This window comes from Phacochoerus africanus, chromosome 4, assembly GCF_016906955.1.
Source record: "Phacochoerus africanus isolate WHEZ1 chromosome 4, ROS_Pafr_v1, whole genome shotgun sequence".
Classification (NCBI taxonomy): Eukaryota; Metazoa; Chordata; class Mammalia; order Artiodactyla; family Suidae; genus Phacochoerus; species Phacochoerus africanus.
Genome location: NC_062547.1, coordinates 91,883,139 through 91,907,242, shown reverse-complemented (window position 1 = coordinate 91,907,242; position 24,104 = coordinate 91,883,139). Strand labels below are relative to the sequence as shown.

Sequence of the window (24,104 nt, the reverse complement as noted above, 5' to 3'; positions counted from 1 at the left end):
ATTAGGGTGGAATCAGACACATTTAGGTACTTCATTTATCAACTGAAAATTAAATGATTGTTGTCTAAATCTGCATGAAATGTTACGATTTGTTCAGTAGAAAGGGTGTAGGTGTGTGTGCATATGTGTGGCCACAGCATATGCTTGTGCAGATTGTGCACTATACAACACTGGGGGCTGCCATTCATCCTACAGTGCACAGAGCAAAACCAGTGCCCCTGAGCTCTTACTATGTGCCAGAGGACAGCGTGATGGACACAGTTTCTACTTTCTAGGGACTGGTATTCCAGCCATTATGTATGCAATGGGCTGGATTCTGCTCTCAAATTTCATAAAGTATTCCTAGAGCCACTTTAAAGTATGTGGCTTGACAGTCTTTTGCTATAACCCAATATGAAAATGTATTAAATTTTTTATGTGTTCCACAATTACACTGACCATTGAATTTATAGCACTATCTATGTTAATCTGGCCTTCCTGAAGAATAAGTGAAAATCCAATACTAAAAGTTAACCTATTACACTTTAAATTTTTCACATTTTACTTTCTTAAAAAATTGGAAATTTTAAAATTGTGTTATGCATGCATCTCCCTCAGTAAGCAGAGAATACATGATATGGATTAAGAAAATCCATCTTAGAAGTATGGAGAAGAGGGAACCCTTGTACACCACTGGTGGGAATATAAATTGGTGCAACCACTATGGAAAACATTATAGAAGTTCCTTAAAAATAAAGTTAACATGTGATTCAGCAATCCCAGTCCTGGGCATATATCTGGAAAAGATGAAACTCTAATTTGAAAAGAGGCATGTCCTCCAATGTCCATAAGCAAAACTATTTACAATAACCAAGATGTGTTAGCAACCTAAATGTTCATCAAGAGATGAATTGATAAAGAAAAATATTGTACATATACACAATAGAATCTTAGTCATAAAAAAGAATGAAATAATGCCATTTGCAGCAACTTGGATGGACCTAGAGATTATCATACTGAATAAGGACAAATATCATATTACTTCTAAGTGGAATCTAAAAAAATGACACAGGGAGTTCCCGTTGTGGCTCAGCGATTAACAAACCCAACTAGCATCTGTGAGGATGCAGGTTTGATCCCTGGCCTCACTCAATGTGTTAAGGATCTGGCGTTGCTGTGAGCTGTGGTGAAGGTTGCAGATGCAGCTCAGATCCCACCTTGCTGTGGCTGTGGCATAGGCCAGCGGCTACAGCTCCAAATGGACCTCAAGCCTGGGAACCTCCATATGCTGTGGGTGCAGCCCTAAAAAAAAACAAATAATAATAATAATATTAAGAATGATACAAATGAACTTATTTATGAAACAGGAACTCAGACAAAAAATCAAATTATTATAAGAAAGGAATAGGTAGGAATAAATTAGGAATTTGGGATAAACAGGCACGTTACATATATATATATATATATATATATATATATAAAATAAACAGCAAGTACCTATTATATAGCACAAAGAACTATTTTCGGTATCTTGTAATAACCTATAATGAAAAAAAAATCTGAAGCATAAATAATCACTTTGCTCTACACCTGAAATATTATAATCAACTAATCCTTTAAAAAAAGTAAAAGAAAACCCATCTTAGTAATGTCTTCTAATAAGGTTTATTTTTAGGATATTATTGTGAGATATGTAAAGATAAATAACTAGTGGTGGTTGCAGCACTTTGTTTTCCTGCTAGCATCAGGAAAAATGCAAACACGATATGCAAGGCCTTCTTGTCCCTGCTCCTGCCAGCCTGTCTAGCCTCATCTCCAGCCAGTCCATTCGATGGTCCTACTCTCCATGCAGGCCATGGGCAGCCCAAGGCCTCTCACAGCTCATTTCCTCAGCCTATGCTATTCTAATAGAGAGCAGTACCTGTGCCTCCCTTCTCTCTCCCCTTCTTGTCTTTCAGATCCAGTTGAGCAATCACCTTCTTTGTAAAACCATTCCTCCTAGCTCCTCCCAGGCACCAGGGTTAGGTGGCTGACAGGCTGCTGCATTTCACAATCAGGGGGTGTTGTTCCCACTGCACAGTAAAGCTGTCCTCCTTTCTCCAATAGTATCCTACAGAGATGTCATGATGCACTTAGCATCCTGCTGTCTGTTGCTTCACAGCCTCCCAAAAGGTGACAGCTTTGGGATCTGAAGCTGAACCTTACTTTCTATTTGCCTGGCAGGAAGTGGTGCTTAATGGATCATTACTTGAATTGCGGCTTCACATGGCACAGTACATGATTTAGGAACCTTTAGGATATGTCAGGCTGGTTTTCCCCTTCCTGGATCTGCTCGGATTTTTCCTTTAGCCTCTCTGGCTGTTCTTTCCTCTATTGGGTTACCTGTCCTTCAGGTCATTCCTCCCATTGACAGTGGCTGTGCTGCTGGCTGCCTTTGTCAAGAGTCCATTAACATTGAAGGAACACTGCTCTTCACCCAGTGTTTTTTACTGTGTTTTTCTTCTCCATCCTCCTCTTCCTCTATCATCTCCTCCTCCACCACCTCCTCCTCTGCTTCTCCTTCTTTTCCTCCTCCCCTAGTTCCCCATTTCCCTCCTGCTGCTCCTCTTCCTCTTCCTTTTCTTTTCCACTTCTCAGAGGCAGGGGCTTTTGCCTTTTAAACTATTGTCTGCAAATGCATACATTTTAGAAGCCAATCGCTAAATCAGCCACTGATAATCCATTTCCCATGACTTTGTGTGCACTAGAAATTATTTCCAGGTGTGCAGTTATTACCAACACCTGAGCTGATGACTGACAGCTGAATTTGTGAGGTTTTTCTACAATTTTTGGATAGTAGTTTATTCTTTGAAGGGTTGAGCAACATTGTCACTTCCCTTGCTTTCTAGATCCTTTACTCTCAAGATACATTACATCACTGAGATAGAGATTTACCTGTGCACCTGCTAAGGTTAGCAAGGTGAAAGAGATTATTTAAAGTTTCATTAGTGCAAAAATAATCCTCAATTGTCATTTTTCCTGCACTGATAAGATTTCAGGTTTTTATATAATTTTTCATGGAAAGTCCCTTTATTTCTATGAAACTAGATTCCACCTTTCCTCCTAATGGTGACAGTACCCACCCAGGAACTCTGCCACCTCTACACTGCTCTCACTAACATGGACTTAAGGCTCTTCAAAATATGTTACAAAACTCTGGTCAAGTTTGAAGTGGAAGAGACCTTGGGAGACTTTGCATTGCTAACTCTAATAGTGGGAATTTGCAGGCAGATTAAAAGGGAGAATCTGTGGGGGGTTGGGGTGGTAATTTCATGGTATTTAGTACACTGAAAAACCTTTGAAGAGTTTCTGCAGTGTCTCTGGGGCACTGGGACACGGGTTTGATTCCAGGCCCAGCACAGGGGGTTAGGGATCCGGCATAGGCCACAAAGGCTCGGATCCCTAACCTGGGGACTCCGTATGCCCTGCGGTAGGGGAAAAAAAAAAGGAAACTTAGGTATACTTACTTTCCCTATTTCTTGTAATAATACTGCCCTGATTTTTGTGCATTATACTGATAATGACTATTTACTTCTAATTCAGTGTTAAGCCTAATACTTATATAACATAAAATTTTAAATGCCGTTGTTCTTTATGAAACAAAGTTGTACTCTATGTAGGTAATTTTGGGATCTAGGGTAATCTAGTGTAATCAGTTTTAAGCTTTATAGGCAGCTTTCAGTGCCTTTAAAAAATGTGGATTAAGTGATGTTAGTTTTCAGAATGAACAAATTCCTCAGCTAAAGAAGATGTAAATGAGGATTTTTTTTTTACCTTTAAAAGCTAAAAAACCATTCAAATATCACTCTAACTTAAGACTTTGGGGTTGGTAAATGCAAACTATTACCTTTAGAATGGATAAGCAATTAAGTCCTACTATACAGCACAGGGACCTATGTCCACTCTCTTGGGGTAGAACATAATGGAAGACAGTATAAGAAAAAGAATGAGACTGGGTCACTATGCCGTACAGCAGAAACTGACACAACACAGTAAATCAACTATACTCTAATAAAAAAAAACTTCTATTAAGGTGAGTTCTTGGGCTGTGTCTTGCATCACAAAACCAATTTGGAAACTTTATTTAATGAGCTTAGCTGTCAATATTTGCCAAGTTAATCAGCATACTGGATTCTCCCCCCTTTTTGTGCTGTGTAGAGGCAGCCTTTGGGGCTTGAACAGGCTTTGTTACTCAAAGGCCAATGAACTCAATTCTGATGAGCTCATGCTTTGACACAGACCAATAGTAAACCTGCCTCAGGGTCTTGGAAGATATCTTAAAAGTGACAGCCAAAAGAGGTGGGGACTGCATCAAGCAGAAAGGAGAGAAGAAAGTTTCTACAGTTTCAGATCTTTGATGGATTTATTTTTGTTTTTATCATGACTTGGTACTATCAGATACCTCAGGAAATTATTGATCCTAAAATTCTTCACAGTATTTAGTAAAAAAAAAAAAAAATCAAATTGACACATATTTAAAATCTTTCTACACCTTCTCAGAGTCTGATCATCGTTTAAAATATCTGTGAGTTGCTCAATTCTTGTTGTTTGTCAAGTAGTTTAGAATTACATGTGGGATGCGGTGGAGAGCTTAAGAGTTGGATTTTGCATTATGGTAAAAACTTGTTACTGTCACATCTGTGATGCCATCAAAGCCATCTTGTAGATGATTTGCAGTTGTATTTTTAGATCCAGTGTTAGTATAATGTTTAACTGACAGCTGCTAAAATTTTGAACTTTATAAGAAATGCTAAAACTTTAAATGAAACAAGACTCTTAAAATACAGTTTTACAAGCTAAATTAGGAACACTTCCAAAAGCGGTTTAGTTGAAAGTGATGTTATGATCAGTTTTCTATCTGTGTAAACCCTACTTCTAAATATCTTATTTTTAAAAAATGTTTTCTTTCAAATTATAAAGCCTGTAGCTAAGAGTTTTGTATTTATTTTGTTGTATGAATATGAGTTAGAGTCTAACTTGTTTTTATGTAACCTACGTTTAAAAGCAGTCATTCATAACACGTCATTTTATTTGTATTTGCATATTAAAATACGAAGGGTAGAGTTATTTTCCATGGTTTTAAAATGATGTAAAAGAGCAATAAAAAATGGAAGTTGTTTTATTTTATTCACTTTTGTTTGATTTGGGATTTTTATATGCTAGTTAGGAAACAAGGAGATGGTAATCTAAGCTCTTAATATTCATATACGCATAGTCATTCTTTTATAATACTTCAGAAAAAAAAAAACTGGTTACCATACATCACTGGTTACAAGGGCCTTCCAGTCTCTTTAAAATGCCTGCATTTAAGTTCTATTTGAATTGCAATTCGCTAAGAAATCTCTACCTTTGTAGACGTCTTAGTGTTAAGAGCTTGTCAGTGTTCGAAACTCATTTAGTATTACTGATAATGACAATTCAGTTATTTGATTTTATCCATTAAGAAAAAAATTTGAAGTCTAATTTTATGTTATTCAGTATAATGCTTTGTTGTTGATACTACCGATAATTTTGACCATGGACTCCAGAAAGAATGAATCTGTAAAATGATATGTTTCCTGTACAAGTACGTCTAGCAAGTATACTCTGGGTAAAAAGAAAAAAAAAAAAAAATTTCAGAGCAATGCTAAAGTATGTACACCCTTTTTTTGTTTGGCTTTTGAGGAAATTATTCTAGGCCAGAAACAAACTTTTTGTGAAAATTTAATTTTAGTCAAAATTACCTCTATCATGTGGACATATTATTCCCATAACTTGAACGTAATTATAATGCCAATATGCCATGGATGCATTTAGCAATTAACTATAAAAAAAATTGGAGTTCCCATTGTGGCTCAGTGGGGACGAATCTGACTAGCACACATGAGGATGAAGGTTCCATCCCTGGCCTTGCTCAGTGGGAAGGATCTGGCGTTGCTGTGAGCTGTGGTGTAGGTTGCAGACGTGGCTTGGATCCTGCATTGCTGTGGCTGTGGTGTAGGCCAGCGGCTATAGCTCTGATTCGACCCCTATCCCAGGAACCTCCGTATGCTGTGGGTGTGGCCCTAAAAAAGACAAAAAAAAACCAAAACAAAACAAAAAAAAAACCTCTAAAAGAAATTATGAGTTAGTTTGGGAAGTGACAGCATTGTAAATTTATATACCCACAGATTTAATCATCTTTTAAGAATTGACCTTGAGGTGATTTGATTTCTGAAAATTTTCTTTATGTGTAATGACAGAAAATGTTTTCTGCATCTATGAAGGATGCATTTTTAATTGCATAGCAATGTGATATTCATATTGGTTATAGTCTATTTTTTAAAGTTCTGTTATAAAACTATGATTGGGGCGGGGGGCAAAAGTAGGATAAGTTCCCCAAAGATAAACAGAAGGGAAAATAGAAGATTCATTTTCTTTTAATCTTACAATATCATCAAGATGTATTGCTTAACAACTATCTGGCTAAGAAACAGACTATCAATTATGGAAGACATGCTCCCACCCTGAAAACCTAGAAATCTCTAACTGAAAGGCTTTTGAGTAGATGTGAGGAGCCTGCAGACGGCGCATAGACAGAGCCCAAACTACTTCACCAATGGCTACCACACTCCAGCTTGAGAACCCCATGTCCTGACCAGCTCTCATAGGATTTTTTTCTCCAAAAGACTGTGAATTATCCAGTAGAGTTAGGACTGGAATACATTGAGAACAAGTCTTGAATTTAGAGAGTCTTATTGACTGCTCATTGTAAATGCAGAGAAAAGATATTTTTAGGTATGTCAGGTCAGAATGAATTGATGTTTCTGTGTACACATGCCATCTCACCCATGTGATATGGCTACACATGCAAAAGGCACTGAGAACATACAATGACAAGAGAGTCCACTTTTACTATAGTTACAACTTATTTTTTTCCTTCTTGTCGTATGAGTAGATGCTGACATGTACTCACCCACGGGTATTATCCCATAAAACTGGAGAGGCATAGTTTATGCTGCATACATTCTTCCTAATGAGAAAATGAGTCAAATAAGATGTTATATATATATATATATATATATACACATATATATATATATATACACACACTACTTTTGTATATTTACTAATCCTATCCCGAACCTCAATGTGAACTGGGTTGGAGAATATAATTTCAATTGAAGGTATTGCATGTAAATTAATGTTAGATGAAATGTTCACAGATCTTAAGCATCACTTTAAGGCTATAGTTTCACAGAGTTTATAACCTGGGAGTGTCAGAACCTAGTGTGTGTGCCTCATTCATTTATTCATGCAGCAAATGCCAGACTATTAGTTACTCAGAAACTGGAAAAGTTCCAAATAACTCACTGTGCTTATTATTGTGTAAATGCACTACTTTCCCCCACATTCCCCAGGCATGCAATAAAAACGTGTAGGACTGAACACCATAAACACCACATAGAATTTGCATTTTTATTTACATATGCCTTTTATGTTTGTTTTAGAAAGGCAATCAACAAACAAAACCACTGTGGAACCCTTTCATAAAGCTGGTTTTGGAGAAGTCTAATTCCTTCCTCAAGAATTAGCTCAAGTAGGTGCAGATGGGCCAATGAGCAGCAGGAGCAAATATGCTTTGATTAAGGAAAGAGTTGCTGAGTTTTTCCCAAGCGCTGTTATGATTTTTCTAAAAGAGAGCCGGCAAAGAATAACCAGCCAAAAGCAAAATGTGAATCAAAAAGCTACTTCAACAAGCCTTATTGATAGCATCCCCTTAAAAACCCATGAATTTGTTTGCTGAGGAGGACAGTCCTAAAATGCAATGTGAGTAGAACGGAGGGCCTGATGTCTCCAGTTAGAAAAAGTTGAATAATAATAACACCACCAAATGTGTGAAAGACTTTGACATTTTTCATCAACCATTCCAATTACTGATAAAAAAAAATTTGACCCTGAAGCAGTTGAATGACTTTTCTTAGAATCACACAACTAGAAAGTGGCCAAGCAAAGAATAAAACTAATTTCTGCCTTTTCTTCATTACATTAATTACACAGTGCCCCATCTCCCTAGGACAGCCCCAATTTACAGGGTATGGGTGTTCCATGTAGCTATAAATCGTTCTTCTGTTCATTCTGTGCCCTGGTTTGGATGATAAACCATATGACCAAGTCAGATCTCGAATAATGTAATAAATATAATAAACTAGAGGGGAAAGAGAAGAGAAAAATGAAGTTACAGTGGATGAGTAAGATTTGTAGGTAGCAAATGTGGAAGTGGAGAAAAACGTAAAGCACGAGAAAGAGAAAAACACCTTTGGAAAGAAAAAAGGAGAGGGAAATGGAAATAAAATCGGCTCATTTCAAAGTAGGGAGGAGGAAGAAAAAACATTAATAAATTGTAAATTGCAGCTTATCTTGAGAGTCAAGAGGATTCTAGGTTCAACCAGTCTAAGCCTATAAGCTTACCAGACATCGTGGTGACTTCCTCATCTGGCATGGTCAGTCTGTTGCTTCCTGGTAGTTGGCATGATCCTTGGGCAGCTTGGCTTTGGCTTCCTGGAGCTCAACCACAAGAGGAAGAATGCCCGGTAATGTTACAGGCTTAGACCTGTGGTTCTCCAATCTGAGCCTGAGTCAGACTCACCTGGGCGAGGGGGCAGGGCTTGTGAAACACTGGCGGCTGGGCCCCGCCCTCAGTTTCTGAGTCAGATCTGGTGTGGAGCCCCAGGAATATGCTTTTCTAATACGTTTCTTGGTGCTGCTACTATTGCTGCTCTAGGCCCCCTGCTTTGTTTTGAATCGTGCACTCACTCCAAAGAGTGCATCATTTAGAACTCACCTGCCTCTGTGGCAGAGATGTCTTTAGTTTGCTATTTTTCTTACATTTATCCATAAAAGTTGTTTAGGTTTGAGGTGAGGCACACCTGCTTGATAATAGTGCCTTAGTTTGCACGGTTTTTATACTTTTTCAAAAACACTTTTCATCTTAGGGAAAATTATTATTACCATTTTGTAGGCGAAGAAATTGAGACTTGATGTGTTGATCATGAGACCTGGAGTACAACTCATGTTCTCTTCCTCCTGACCTAGGATCTTTCCCAGCTTCTCAGGTTGCCAAAGGGTCATGCCAAGGAAGCAGGAGACTGATCACGGCCTGAGTAGGAAGTCATCACAATGTCTGTGGCTGGACATCTAATTCAGAGCATCATAAATTTCCTTTTGTTTCTTCAGGAGTTTGCACTTTCTTTTCTTCTTTTTTTTTTTTTTTTGGCCGTGATCTGGGCATGCAGAAGTTCCAGGGCTAGGGATCGAACCCACAGCACAGCAGTGACAATGCCAGATCCTTAACCTGCTGAGCCACCAGGGAACTCCAGTTTGCACTTTCATAGAATAATGCAAGATGACAGAGTGGATGCTCTGTTCACTTGAAGTTTATACAGACTCACTCCCTGAGGGGAGCTGTTGTATAGTTGAACAAAGATTTTATTTTCAGTCATGGCTTCTCTTTTGAGCACTGGGTATATTCCAAGCAGTTCTGCATTCTGCCCCATTGTGTGCAGGAAATCCTGGGGCTTAGGTTAAGACCCAGTGGTCCCTCCACACACTGAACAATTCAAATCCATCAATAGTTTGAGTTCTTTTGCCATGATTGGGGTCAGCAGTCTGACTTCTGGATTTGACACACCTGCAGAGTCAAAACAGGAAACAAAGCCAAACCACCAACAACAAAACAAGTGATAAGCCAGCATAAGGCTGTCATTAAAAAAAAAAATTGCTAAGTAAGGATAAAATAACCTACAATTTTTAAATGTCTAAAAAGTCTAATTCCATGAAATGAAAGCCATTGTAACAGCAAAAAGGTAAGAAAATTTACTTCAGAAAAAAGAACAATATTTAGAAGTTGAATTAATTTAACCTTATGAAAAAGCATAATTTTGCAGTGCTTTGTCTTTTCTTTTTTCATTTCATGGCACCACTGATCATGGACCCTCTTCTGCCTATAACTAGATCAGATTGGAAAGATGTCAAGGAGGGGAGGATTCAGTCTATTGTGAAATAATTCTGTCCAATGAGATTCTATGGTTTGCTCATTCTGCTTCTAGCAGCCTTTATATTATTGATTTTCATAGTCTGTGAACTAAATTTCAAGTGCTAAATTGAAACATGGTTTATTTTTCTCAATGGAGGAAAAAGCAATTTTTCACCATCCTCTATGTAACACATGGGACGTTTAAATGGTGTAAAACCTCGACTCTGTCTTGGCTCCTTTGGTCCTGTAACTGTTTATCCCAGGTCATTTTTCCACTCACCCTTCCTCAGGGGACATAGGATGGTTCTGGGTGCTGAGCGTGTAGTGAGGAAAGCATTCTGCCTCAGAACTCTACGTCTTTAAACAACAAAGCTGTAATTGATATTATACCTATACCCTAGTGAGAGAAGGATGAGGAAAAGCATTCCAGCTGTGTGAAGGCTTGAAAGAGTTGTGAGAACTGATGGTTTCCTCAGGGTACACAGGACACCAGTGATGCTGGTGGCTTGTGCAGGCTCTGGGGTCACCTCAGACTGCCCAGATCCCCACCTTCTCACCTTACATGAGGGGGATTTCACCATTTGGACAGTGTAAAACTGTCAAATGTGTATATTATATACTTCAACTGACTTATTCTTAGTAGCAATTATGGGTGAAGATTCAAGGACAGTACCTAGTAAGTACATTCATCCCCAAGGGTCTTCATGGGAACTGGTTCCAGGATGCCCTGTGGATACCAAACTCCAGAGATGCTCAAATCCCTTATATAGAATGGTGCAGTATTTGCATATAACCTAGGCACATTCTCTTGTATACTTTAAATCATCTCTAAATTACTTACAATATCTAATACACTGACTGTAAGTGCTACAAAAATAGTTGAAATTAAAGGTTTTCTTTTTGGTACTTTCAGGAATTTTTTTCCAAATACTTTTGTTCTAAGTTTGGTTGAATCCAAGGATGCAGAACCCATGGATATGGAGGGATGACTAATAGTAGTTCAGGACATAGGCAGCATTAGCTCTCAAGACACAGAAAATCGGATACATGCCTTCCACCTGGTTTTTCTTTTTTTCATTTTTTAAAGTTTTCCTGAAGTATAGTTGATTTATAGTGTTATTATTTCTGCACCTTCCACTTGGTTTTATTTCCCCATTGCCTAATACAATAATTTTAACATAATGGGTGTTTAAGGAGTAGCAATTGGCCACTTTGGCACTATGATTGTTGGTATTAGTGTATATTTACTCTGTCTATCAAGTAATTAGACTTGTAAGTTGGCTAGATATCTTGCTTCCAAATAGTGGTTCAATTGTCAGCAAAGCAGAACTGCAGAATTATAGTCCTATCATGTCTTTGACTGTGAACACAGACATTGCAATTTGAACTCACCTTGAAGTTGGCTACAGCATCATTGCAGAGGGGTATGCAAGGCTGTAAAAAGAGACCCTCAATATGTGAGTTGCATGTGAACTAGGAGTGCTAACTCAAGGCTGGCAATAGCTGGTGTATAAAAGCCCTCAAGTTTCCTAAATTTTGCTCCTATCAAAAACTGAAAATTTTTGGAGTTCACACTGTGGCTCAGCGAGTTAGGAACCTGACATAGTGTCCGTGAGGATGCAGGTTGGATCTCTGGCCTTGCTCAGTGGGTTAAGGATCAGGAGTTGCCGCAAACTACAGCAAGGGTCACAAATGCGGCTGGGATCCAGTGTTGCTGTGGCTGTGGCATAGGCCTTAGATCAACTCCTAGCCTGGGAACTTCCATATGCTACAGGGTGTGCCCATAAAAAGAAAAAAAACCCCTGAAAATGTTTAACCCAACATACCTAGATATTCAGAGAAGACATCATTACAAACACAAGTAAGTAGGATTCAGCTTTCTCCTTTGAGGACCAGCATACAGACAGCTGGGCACAGCCTTTGTCCTCCAAGACCTCAATTTGGTCTGCAGAACCTTGTAGGTACTTACTTTTCTTAAATAGCAGAAGACTGTGTCTCTAAAGTTTGCTTTTCCATGCCACATCTTTTGGTGAGATGGCTCTTATTCTGCCAGGGTAGCAAAGATCACTTCCACTGTCTCCTGCCTGGCCTGCATTAATGGCAGTGTGGAGTCCTTGGAAGTGTTTAGTGATACATGCCTCTATTCTAATCACAAATCACTAACAATGTGCAAGGTTCTTGGCTATTTTAAATTGAAGAAGGTGTGCATGAGTACACATGTGTGTGCCCACACGTGAGCCACCACGGCAGTGTTCATGGCACCAGCATGGTAAGGCAACAACCACTCTGAGAAAAGTGCCAGGCACATGGAGGTTCCCAGGCTAGAGGTCAAATTAGAGCTGTGGCCGAAGGCCTACGCCACACCCACAGCAACGCCGGATCCAAGCCGAGTCTGCGACCTATGCCACAGCTCCTTAACCCACTGAGCGAGGCTGGACATCAAACCCGCACCCTCCCCTCACGGATGCTAGTCAGATTCATTCCTGCTGAGCCATGACGGGAACTCCAAGTCAAAGTTTTAAGGTCATAGTAGGTTCAAGTTAGAGCTTAAATAAAAAAGGCAACAAAGCAAATAACTAAGATTCTCTTTCAGAAAAAATAAGTACAACTCAAAGCGGTGTTGATTTGGCCTGAAGCAAATACAAAGATGGCCACGTTCTTAGATGTGTGACCTCCAGCAAGGTGACTGTGTCAGGAAAAAAGGAAATATTTGTCTCACACTATTATTATAAGAAATGCATGAGCCGTTATCTGCACAGCACTTAGCATATCCCTTGGCAGAGAGTAGACATTCAGTTAAAAGGAACTGCTGTGATTATTATTATTTATGTCCAGCTACCCCCCACCAAGTTTGCATTTTAAAACTGGGATATTTAACACCTTAACATAGTAGAAGGAATCCTTAGTGATACAATTTTTAATACTATTATATGGAATTAAAATAGATACATTTGCGTGTGATATATTTTAGGTCAAAGTAAGCAAAAGTTAGGGTGGATCCTGTGGTAGGATGCATAACTCTGTGCGTGCGTCTATGTGTGTGTGTGTGTGTTTGGAGGGAAGTAGATGTCCACCCTAATGTGAAAAATAATGTAGCAAATTCTCTCCCTCCTCTCTTCTTAACCCCTTTCTTTAACAGTCAAAATTATGTTTTTCTCACACTCTCTCATCCACATTTCCCCCTCCCCTCCCAATCCTGTGGCAAGCAGAAAGCACAGGACACCTCATGTGCCCGTTTGCCCATTGTCTGATGTGTTTGTCTATAACTGTGCCAAGTATATTCCAAATTCCAAAAGGTGACCTTTATTATAAGTGTTCATCAAAATGTAGTTCTGGGCTTAAAACAGGTAATATTTGTAAATAGTATTTCTATGGACATAAGTAAGTAGCTTCAAAAAAAAAAAATTATCATTTTCCGGAAAACAACCTCAGAGGAGCAAGCAAGTGAACTTCAAATAGAATTTTGAAGGTGACAGTTTTACTTTCCTGGGGAAGTAAGTTTCTCAATTTGCTCATTCACCATCTTCTTTCTGTGACATAATGAAGAAAAAGAAAAGGGTTAAAGCAAACAGGAGAGACTGAAGCCATAAGCATCACAATGATGCTGATTTTTAGAGGGGAGAAGGCAGAGAGGTCCTGTGGTCCCAAAAGAGACCCGGGGGCCATCTGTGAGTACTGCCTTAGGCTCTGGGGAAGCGGCTGGCCCGCAAGGACCTCCAGGAACAGACTAAGAGCTCTTTAATAAGTATTCTACGGAGTCAGGCTTTCCTGGAAAAAAACAAATTAGTGTGAGAAGCCAGTGCTGTGCAATTTCAGTTTTAAAAATAGCCAAGTATTGTTAAGGCTGCTGTGTGCATGAGAGAAAAAGAAAGTCCTTGTTAATATTTGCCTCAGCTTCCACATTGAAACACAGGCACGACACCAAAATTCTTGCCTGGCAAATATTGCAAAGGTCGTCTGGTTTGTATCATTTAGAATCACTTTCAGAGTCTTACAATGACAAAATTTTGGGGGGCACTGTGTCCCCTTTCATCCAATCGGTCTGGCAATAAAGGACAGCCAGGCGATGGTTCTGTCTCTTTTACTCGGGACCAGAGCTGAGCCTGGCTGTCTATTTCAGCTCTTTATTTGCCTAATTGCCCTGCCAGGCTGGCAGGGATGCTCCCTGCAGCCGTGGCTCTGCTGACTGCAGAGACCCTACCTGGCACTTCAAGTTGGTGCGTCAGCATTTTAGGTAGAAATGAATGAAAAATCAATCAGGATGACTGCAGTGGTAGCATGCACAACTCTAATCTAGTTTGTCCATGATTTTCAACTATTCACCATAGACCCAAGCAGTGTTTAAGATGGTAAGTGAATCTATAACAAATGTGCTGCTTCTGTTTAATTGGGCTTTTTTTTTTTTTTCTGGTCTTCTTTTCTGTTTAGAACAAGCAAATCTAACCTGCTTATTAGGAAGCCATATGTAAAATGAATGATGATATCAAGTTTTAGGCAAATATGCTTTATTTGCCCTGGTTTAAGATTCAATTCTGAATCAAACCAGGTGATAAATATTCATCTGTAGCTATATCAAATGGTTGTATTGACTTATCTTTCAAATTCAGAGGTTTTAAGTATTTTTTAAAAAGTCTGTTTCTATCCTTGCCACATCTCTTTGTGACATGCTGTAACTCTTTAGAGCAAAACTCTACTGTTCTAAATTGCTAGATTTACAATTCTGCAAAGATAGAGTTAAACACTATTTGGACTCAGGCTACAGAAGGGAAACTGGAATTGTTCAAAGCTGCAGTCTTCAGCTCCCAAAGACAGCTACAGTAACTTTCTGAGCAGATTGGGTTAAATATTTTTACAGACCCATTTTATGATGATAAGGCGGTAATAAGTTGTGCAGTGCAACACTCCAAAGGGTTCCAAATCTCACAAGCCTCTTTGTATGTGATGCTCTCACAGTGAAGAAGATTCTTTGGGCTATAAAGATGAAGAGTCTACTTCTTCTGGTGCTGATTTCAGTCTGCTGGGCTGATCATCTTTCAAACAACTATACTCTAGATCATGACAGAGTTATTCACATCCAAGGTAAGAAAACACAGCTTCTCTTATGAAAGTCTGATTCATTTCAAGTTACTTTGAGTTGAGATGCTTGGTTAGTGTTATTTTAGTTCTGCTGCATTGACTTTTTATTTTCCTTTCTGCTAATTGGTGAACATGCAACCTGGCTTTTGAATGCTCTTGCACTACAGTACAGTTAAAAATCGGAGACAATTAAGGTCCAACTGCAGAGTGTTGATGCAATGGTTCAAGGCTTTTCAGTTGCTACCTTCTGAGTAGAATGGAGGGCAAAAAGTTTACTTAAAGGGAAGGCAAAAGGGGGGAGAAATAGGAAGTAAAACTTAGGATATAAGGTCATTCTGTTAGAGTCATCATTAAGAAAAACAATGTGAAAATGAAAGTCAGACAAGCTGAGGTTCAGGAAAAAACTAACTTACTCTATTAAAATCTCCTTCAGTGAAGCTTTAGTTCCCATAGACCAATGCATATTTCCCCTGCATATTTCCTTTCAGCTCAGCTGAATGCTAAGCTTGAGAGCTGTAGCAAGATTTGAGGCTGCAGTACAATGCAGCTATTTCCTCAATCCTGGCTTCAGATGAGGGACATCCTGCATTAAGAAAGCTCAGAGACTCATGCAATAAAAAAAAGATAGTTCTAAAAGAGCTGGCGCTTCTCTCTTTGCCCTTGTATGCTGAATGATTAAAATAAGAATTATGGAATTTAACAGTTTAAACATATGATGACATTAATTTTAGATGAACTCAGTTTGGGGACCAGAGGCATTCTAAGTTTGTTAAGAGACATAAAAGATCAAGTTCTATCTTCAAGGTCGGGAGTGTAGTCTCAGAAAATTGCATCCACTGTTGAAAAGTGTGACTTGTGAAGGTCAAATGATAGCATAAGTCTGGCCAAAAGTATTCTGCTGTATGTGTGATGACTACCCAAAGAGAATTATGAATTGGACATCTGGCTATTTTAGACACCTCTTTCAGTTCTCTTCATTTCTAACAGCTTTATGCTTTTCACTGTTGGACCATAAAAAGGAATTATATAATCATAAATTTTACTATGCAATTTGCTGACTCAGCTGTTTCTTTTAATGGGTATAGTAGAATCAAAGCTGTTTCCCTGAGACTATAAGATATTTACACGTAGACATTTCTGATGAAGGATAACATTCTTTGAATGTCAAGTTGCGGAATTCAGTTCAGCCAAACAGTAATATCTAGTCATTGTGAACAAGAGCAGTTTTAAATCTGATGTAGAATAAACTCAAGCAGTAGTTTCAAGTTATTGCTAGACTTGATTTCTGTTTTATTATTAACTCTGTGCAAATCACTTTGTCTAAATTTCACCCAGAGTATGAAAATATTATTTTAAAAGTATATTAACATTTTAAGAGTTACTCCTGGGAAAAGCCTGCGTCAGACTAAAGTTTTCTCAGAAAGAAAAATGTCTGTTGCTCCAGACTTTTTATTCCCATATACTCTGTTGAAATTCAGTGCAAAGGAATTTCTGACACAAGGTATCAGAATTATCCAGGTTATTTGCCTATACTGTCCGATTTTTTTAAAAAAGACACTGTCCATGTCATTTTAATTGTAAATTCATGTTCTTAGAAAGTTGCTCTGAGCTTTCAAGTAATAAAACTACAAGACCTACATTTTGTTTGTGGAAGTTAATACTAAAATGATACAATGACCATAGCTGACATTTATTTTAAAATTGTTCCAAATATCAGTTCCCACTATTTCTATCCAATAGAAAGTTTCCTTTTTACTTTATTATGGTATTCAGGTTGAACTTTCATGTTCTTCAGTCCTTCAGAGAAACATGTCCAAACGTCCCGCCATAATATCAGTCCTCTTTCACAACACAAAAATAAACCACATACAACAGCAGATAATCATTAAGCAGATAGCTTTCATTACTTACTTGAAATACGGGCTGGATTCTTTTCTGATCGTTAAAACTTTTACTTATCAAACATGGCCCAGAAGGAATTTAAGAAAGCTAAAACTTTCATAAAATTTTATAAGAATTTTGCAGTCAGATAATTAAATTAGTAATCTGAATCTAAAATTCCTGAATTGTACTGATAAGCAGTATGAGCTTCTGTTAGGGACAGAAAACTATTCAAAATTGATATTACCACAAAAACATATTTTCTACCTCCCATTTTTCATTATTTTTTTATTTCTATACTTTAAGTTTCTCAGGCTTAAATAACACCAGGGGAATAAAGCACATCATCCTAGAATTCTCCTTGACTGCCTTGATAAAGATGCTGAACACTTTGACAACATGCTGAGTTATTTACCAATTTTTTTTTTTTTTTTTTGCTTTTTAGGCCATACCTATGGCATATGGAAGTTCCCAGTCTGAGTCAAATCGGAGCTACAGATGCCAGCTACAGCCACAGCCACAGCTGTGCCAGATCCGAGCCATGTCTGCGACCTACACCACGGCTTACAGCAATGCCAGATCCTTAATCCACTGAGCAAGGCCAGGTATCAAACCCACATCCTTATGGATACTAGTCAGGGTTGATACCTCTGAACTACAATGGGAACTCCCTAGTTATATTTTCTGAAGGCTTCCTCTTAATCTTGTTGTGGGAGATTCTATAGAAATATAGGCCAAAAATTTTAATTTGGCTTTTCAAAAAAGTGAGATTACCAAGGGAAAAAATGGCAAGCAGAGATTCCCGTGCCAATTATTTCTATTGAAAAGCCTTTTTCTAGGGGTAAAAAAGGAAAATCTCCCACCTTTCCATGGAAAAAGTCATGCCTTTAGATAACACTGAACCAGTACTAATTCATTCCCTTTCATTTTTTTACTGATTCAATTGCTTACACAAGGAAGCAAACCTGACTTATCAGAGTTCCCACTGCAGCACAGCAGGTTAAGGATCTGGCATTGTCTCTGCACCAGTGCGTGTTCAGCTCCATCCCTGGCCTGGCACAGTGGGTTAAGGATCCAACATCATTGCAGCTATGGCGTAGGTCCCTGCTCTGGCTCAGTTTCGTTCCTTCCATCCCTAAGCCAGGAACTTCCATATGTCCCAAGTGCAGCCAAAAAAAAGAAAAGAAAACAAAAGAAGGAAGGAAGCAAACCTCCCACTGTGGCACAGTGGGTTAAGGATCTGACATTGTCTCTGTGGCAGTGAGTGTTCAGTTCCATCCCTGGCCCCGCTGTAGTGGGTTAAGGATCCACCGTCATCGCAGCTGTGGCATAGGTCACTGCTTTGGCTCAGATTTGATCCTTCGATCCCTGGCCCAGGAACTTCCATATGCCCCATGTGCAGCCAAAAGAGAAAAAGAAAGAAAAGAAAAGAAAAGAGAAAAGAAAAGGAAACCTCACTTATCCGTGGAGTATGCTAAAAATATGCAATCACGGTGTTAGCTTATGTATCATATACTGTCTGCAGTGTGGAGAAATAGTAATTTCCTCAAATATTTCTAAAGGAAGAGACAGCTGATCTTAATAGTCTCTATAACAGTCTCAACTAATGGATTATGTTCCTCATTTCATGATGTGCCTAGTCAAACAGCTTCTAAATCCTTTGAAACTGGAGACCATTAGGAAGAATTTTTTATGGAGTACTAAGTCACACAAAATTTTGAAACTATTTGGATCTGGTTTAAAAACTTTTTGAAGACTTTCGATTACCAGTTGAAGTTCAGAGAGGATGAATGTACTTTTTAAGATTCGACTTTTAAGAAAACATTTACATGGACAGCAAAGAAATTTTATGACTGTTTTCCTGTTAGCCAAAACAGTTGCAAAACAGTTACAGTTATACTGAACCCATAACCCCTTGCTATTTTCCACATCAGAGATCCAGTGTTTTCTGTCTCTGGTGTTTCAAGTGCAGGTCTTCTGATGTCAAGTTCAAGAATTTTTCCCTTAACGCCACTTACTGGCTTTAAATCTTGGACAATTTACTTAACCTCTTCAAGTCTCAGTCATCTCATCTATAAAATTAGGCAACATCACTGTTTATACTACAGAGCTTTGTGAGAATTAAATTAGATAATATATGGAAAAATCCTTGGTACTCAGTGCATGATACACTCCCAGTAGATGATGGTTGTTATTGCCATGTTTATTATTTCCTTACTGTCACAGAAAACTGATTTTTAAATAGAAAAAGGAGAATATGTATGGGTGGGAAAAGCTCATGCTTTTCAAATTCATTCGTTAGCAGAACCACATCTCTACCTTAGTTCTCATGAGGTAAACATTTTATAAGTTGCCTTCTTTTCCCTCTTTAATTTTACAATTTAAAATTCCCCCAAGAGGGAGTTCCCACTGTGGCTCAGCAGTTAACGAAGCCAACTAGTATCCAGGAGGACACAGGTTCAATCCCTGGTCTTGCTCTGTGGGCTAAGGATCTGGCATTGCAGTGAGCTATGGTGTAGGTCGCAGACACAGCTGTGAACCTGTGTTGCTATGGCTGTGGTATAGGCTGGTAGCTGCGGTTCTGATTCAAACCCTGGTCTGGGAACGTCCGTGTGTCACAGGTGCAGCCCCAAAAAGACAAAAAAAAAAGTCCCCAAATAGTATTAAATATTATCTGATCACTTTTACTCTCCTGGGGGAAACTGAAGCTTTCCAACTTAAGTAACACACCCCTTAACATACTTATTAGGTGAACATAAATAAGCTTTTTAAAAAAAAATTTTTAAGAATAAGAAGAGGAAATCTTAGAGAGGAAAACAATTCCCCTCTTTATAAAAAGTAAAACTTAGGTCACCTTTCTCAAAAGATAAAGCAATTAGTTTTTTTTAAAGAAAGAATTGTCAGAAGTTCATCTTTATGGATAGAAAAAATATTGTCATTCTAGGACCCCTGGCAGAAGTGGAGACCACCCTTTTGGTGTGGTTGGTTCTTCCTTCCTGTGTCTCAAATAACTTTTCCATCCCGGCTGTGTTACTTTTCACTAACATGACTCCCTTTCCTCATCAGACCAGTAGCTTTGTAACCCTCCAGCTATACAGTAGTGCCTGGCACAGTGCAGGTGTTTAATGTATCTGTGTTGAATAAATCAAAGAGTGTAAAGAAGATTCTTCCAAATTATCACTATCATAATGAAATTTCTAAATCCTATGTCATCCATGGCATTTAGCAGCACATGACACATTGTGTGCGCCTAATGAACATGAACTAGATGACGGCTGTCCTTCTGTAATATTGGCATGAGCTAAATCATAGTTTACAGAATGTAAAAACTCTAAAGGACTTGTGCAGAGCATCTAGATCCACATCCCACCCTACAGATGAGCAAATCAAGACTCAGAACTTAAATGTTGCTTGCCCCAGACTGAATGGCTGATGGGGAGCAGTTTCTCTTGGCTAATCCTCTCCCCTTCTTCAATCTGGGTTCATTTCTCATTTTCTTTCTTTCTTTCTTTTTTATTTTTTTATTTTTTGTCTTTTTAGGGCTGCACCCACGGCATATGGAGGTCCCCAGGCTAGGGGGGATCGAATTGGAGCTGTAGCCCCTGGCCTACGCCAGAGCCACAGCAACGCAGGATCCAAGCCACATCTGTGACCCACACCACAGCTCACGGCAACGCCGGATTCTTAACCCACTGAGTGAGGCCAGGGATCGAACCCGCAACCTCATAGTTCCTAGTCGGGTTCGTTAACCCCTGAGCCACAAAGGGAACTCCTCATTTCTCTCTTAATGAATTCATTCTGTCTACTGCACTCCACACCTGCTTTGCACCCCCAATCTAGCTCTTATCTTCTTCTCGTTTTCTCTGTAGCCCTAGCTCTCAACTCATTTTTATTTGATTGTGTCCATCTTTGCCAAAGAACATAGGTCCACAAGGGTAGGGATCTTTGTCTGCTGTATCCCAGTCACTTAAACAAATGCTGGGCACATAGGAAGTGAGTAATACTTTTGTTGAATAAATTCAGCACCAAGATCCAGGTACTTTTCCTAATCAAGCCCTAGTCGGACTTTCCAAATTTCAGGAAACTTTTCAGCTCATGGACGAGAGGCAGCAGATAAGGAGGATTCTGAATTTGGGTAGCAAATTTGGTTTAGTCATTTTCATTGCTCCCACACTGCACATAGATCTCACATTCTAGGAGAATCTGCAGAGGCAGGGTGCAGCAATCTCCCTAATGTGTGCACAAAGCTTTGAAGAGTATTTGATTTAGATTTGGTCACTGCAATGCTATCGTGTTCCTTATGTAATATCTGCAGAGTTGGGATCTGGTGATGCAGAGAGGATTAAAAGGAGTGAAGTGAATTTAATAATGTATGATCATAAACCATCTACAGAGCCAAAGTTTAGTGGGAGAACTTATCTAGTATTCTCTCTTCCGCTTAAAACTCATTTGGAGTCAGACTCTATGAGTCTGTTATTAAAAGTTAAATTATAATTTACTTTTGTCTTTTTGAGGAGAGTAAACCATTTGCAGCTATAGATGTAAAATCCATGAATAGCAAGTATATTTTCCAACTTGCATTTGGTTAACTACATACATTGATGATAATTCTATCTAGAAATTATTGGCTATGAAATATCAGAGAATTTCATCATGAAATTATAAAAATTAACAACATCCTAATTCTAAGAACTCTTATTAGTTTACTATAGGACATGTAGACAAATATGCTAATAAGAACTTACTGCATTAAACACAGACGTGTCATTTGATCGACATAAGATAATCACCATATGCCTATAATAAATAATCCCAAAAGAGAAAAAGGAAAATGTATATATAGGCATATGTATGTGTGTGTGTGTGTGTATGTAAAAATATTGCACACATACATATATACATTTACTAAGGCTGTTATAACAGAATACCATAGCCTGGATGGCTTATAAACAACAAAAATATATTTCTTGCAGTTCTGGAGACTGAGAAGTCTAAGATCATGGTGCTGGCAGATTTGGTGTCTGGTGAGAGTAAGGTCCTAGTTCACAGATGGCTGTGTGCTCACGTGGCAGAAGGGGACAAGGGACCTCTCCTGGATCTCTTTTATAAGACTCTAAACCCATTCATGGGGGCTCCACTTCATAACCTAATCTTTTCCCAAAGGCCCTACCTCCAAATATCATCACATGGGGGATCAGGCTTCAACATATGAATTTGAAAGGGACACAAATGTTCAATTTCTACAGCAAGCATCTAAATAGGCATTGGGAACAGAACAATTATTATTAGCTATGAACAAAACACACAATCTTTGTCTTCTTCAATGTTATGGTCTAATGCAAGGCAGGCATCACTATGAATACAGAGCTAATGATTGTGGCATCCACCATTCAACAAAACAGTTTCTTTAAATAAGAGATGTTAAGTCAAACATGGCAATAATCTTCCTCAGCTATATAGCTGCTACACTAGATACGCCCACATATATATATTTATACACACAAACACTGGTTGCACATAGGGAAAAGCAAGGAATGAAATGATTGTAGGCTGATATATACTTTCGATAAATCCTTTGATCTATATTCAGAAATATATGTATTTTCATACTGACTTTGCATCTACAAAGTCTTCTTTGCATTTGTGTCTTTTTGCAATAATCTACTCATTCAGGCATTTGCTGAATATTGGCCTTTGTGTAAAACACTGAGTTCAACTATACATTAATAAAAATAAAACAAATCTTTTTTGAAAAAAATTGGCACAACATTGTAAATCAACTATATTTTCATTTTTTAAATTTTAAAAATAAAAAATAAAAACAACAACAACAACAAAAAAACCTCCACTGAGTTATTGTCTGTATAAGGACAGACCATCTCCCCAGTGAACTTAATGACAGTGTTACAAAGGTGACAAAGGTGACAAGAAACAAATAGTCTTAAATGGAGGTGAAAATATGAGGAACAGCTACCAAAGAAAAAAATTTTACTATTTAGAATTTTGTATTCATACTCACTTTTTTAACCCATAAAATACAGGTTAAGAATATTTCTGAACTTGTTATTGAGCAACCTAAAATGCTGACTTCTATGTTATTCTATAAAGCATTTGTTAAAACAATGAATTTTGGGCCATTTCCAGGTATAATTACCTGTATTTAACAACATTTTCAGGTAACAACATATTCACACTAACAGCTATTGCTTTCTGTTCTATCCTGGATGCTGAAATCAGCAAATTATGCAGGAAACCAATGATTATTTGGAAACTTTCCCAAAGCTTTTTTTCCCCCAAGAAAAGTCCATTAAATAGAGAAGCCTTTTTCTTCCAGTGCAGCTTTGCAGGACTCAGATAAAGCACTGACCTATAGCTTAACAGCCTAATATTAAAATAATTTCAACATGCTATGTTTCTCTGCCTTTTCCAGATAGCAAGAAAGAATAGCTTTAGATTTCTTTATTGCTTGTGCTCTTTATTTTAAATGTAAGGTGGAAATTACTCTTTTAGGGATATAATCTGGAATACAAAAATCTACCAAAATGCTAAGAATTTAAACTATTTAATTAAGAGGTTATCAAAGTGATAACATCTGAGGTGGGGGAGAATCTTTGTTACAGAAATATTTTCATTTCAAAATGAAGACAATGAAAGTATAAGAAATGTGAAAGTTCTATACAAATCACTTCAAAAACATTTTGTGTATTTTATATTAACGACAATGTATTAGCACTAAACACGTGTGTTCTCAAAAATGATTATCAAATATTCTGTACAACTAGGAGCCATTTTAATCTTGTAATGATTAAACCTGTTGGTTACTTGACTTCAGAGCTTACTCTCTACTAATTACCACATGTATAAGCTCCGAGTAGTTTATATGCTCGAGGATTATGCTGTGAAATGTACTAGACAATATTAAACAAGAATTTTTGCTACCTTTTCCAAACACTGTCCGCTCAATTAAGACAAGGACATTATGGATAAAAACACAGAAATACCACAGTCCATGATGTATAAAATTAACATTTACTACAATTAAGCATGTAGACTAGATGAAGGAGGTGGAAATAAAAGAGCCGTATCTTGTTTCTGAAGAGGGATCATGAATAGTGCTGCAATGGACAAAGGGGTG

At 38.1% G+C, this 24,104-nt stretch overlaps 1 protein-coding gene across 1 annotated transcript in view; it reads left to right on the top strand.

The window, feature by feature from the left end:
- HAPLN1 (hyaluronan and proteoglycan link protein 1) overlaps positions 1 to 24,104 on the top strand; it is a 73,630-nt gene that overhangs the window by 23,470 nt on the left and 26,056 nt on the right. The window contains exon 2 of the mRNA XM_047774474.1: positions 14,966 to 15,091. Coding sequence (XP_047630430.1) covers positions 14,992 to 15,091 — 100 coding nt within the window. The 5' untranslated portion in view covers positions 14,966 to 14,991. The remainder of the gene's footprint in view (positions 1 to 14,965; positions 15,092 to 24,104) is intronic.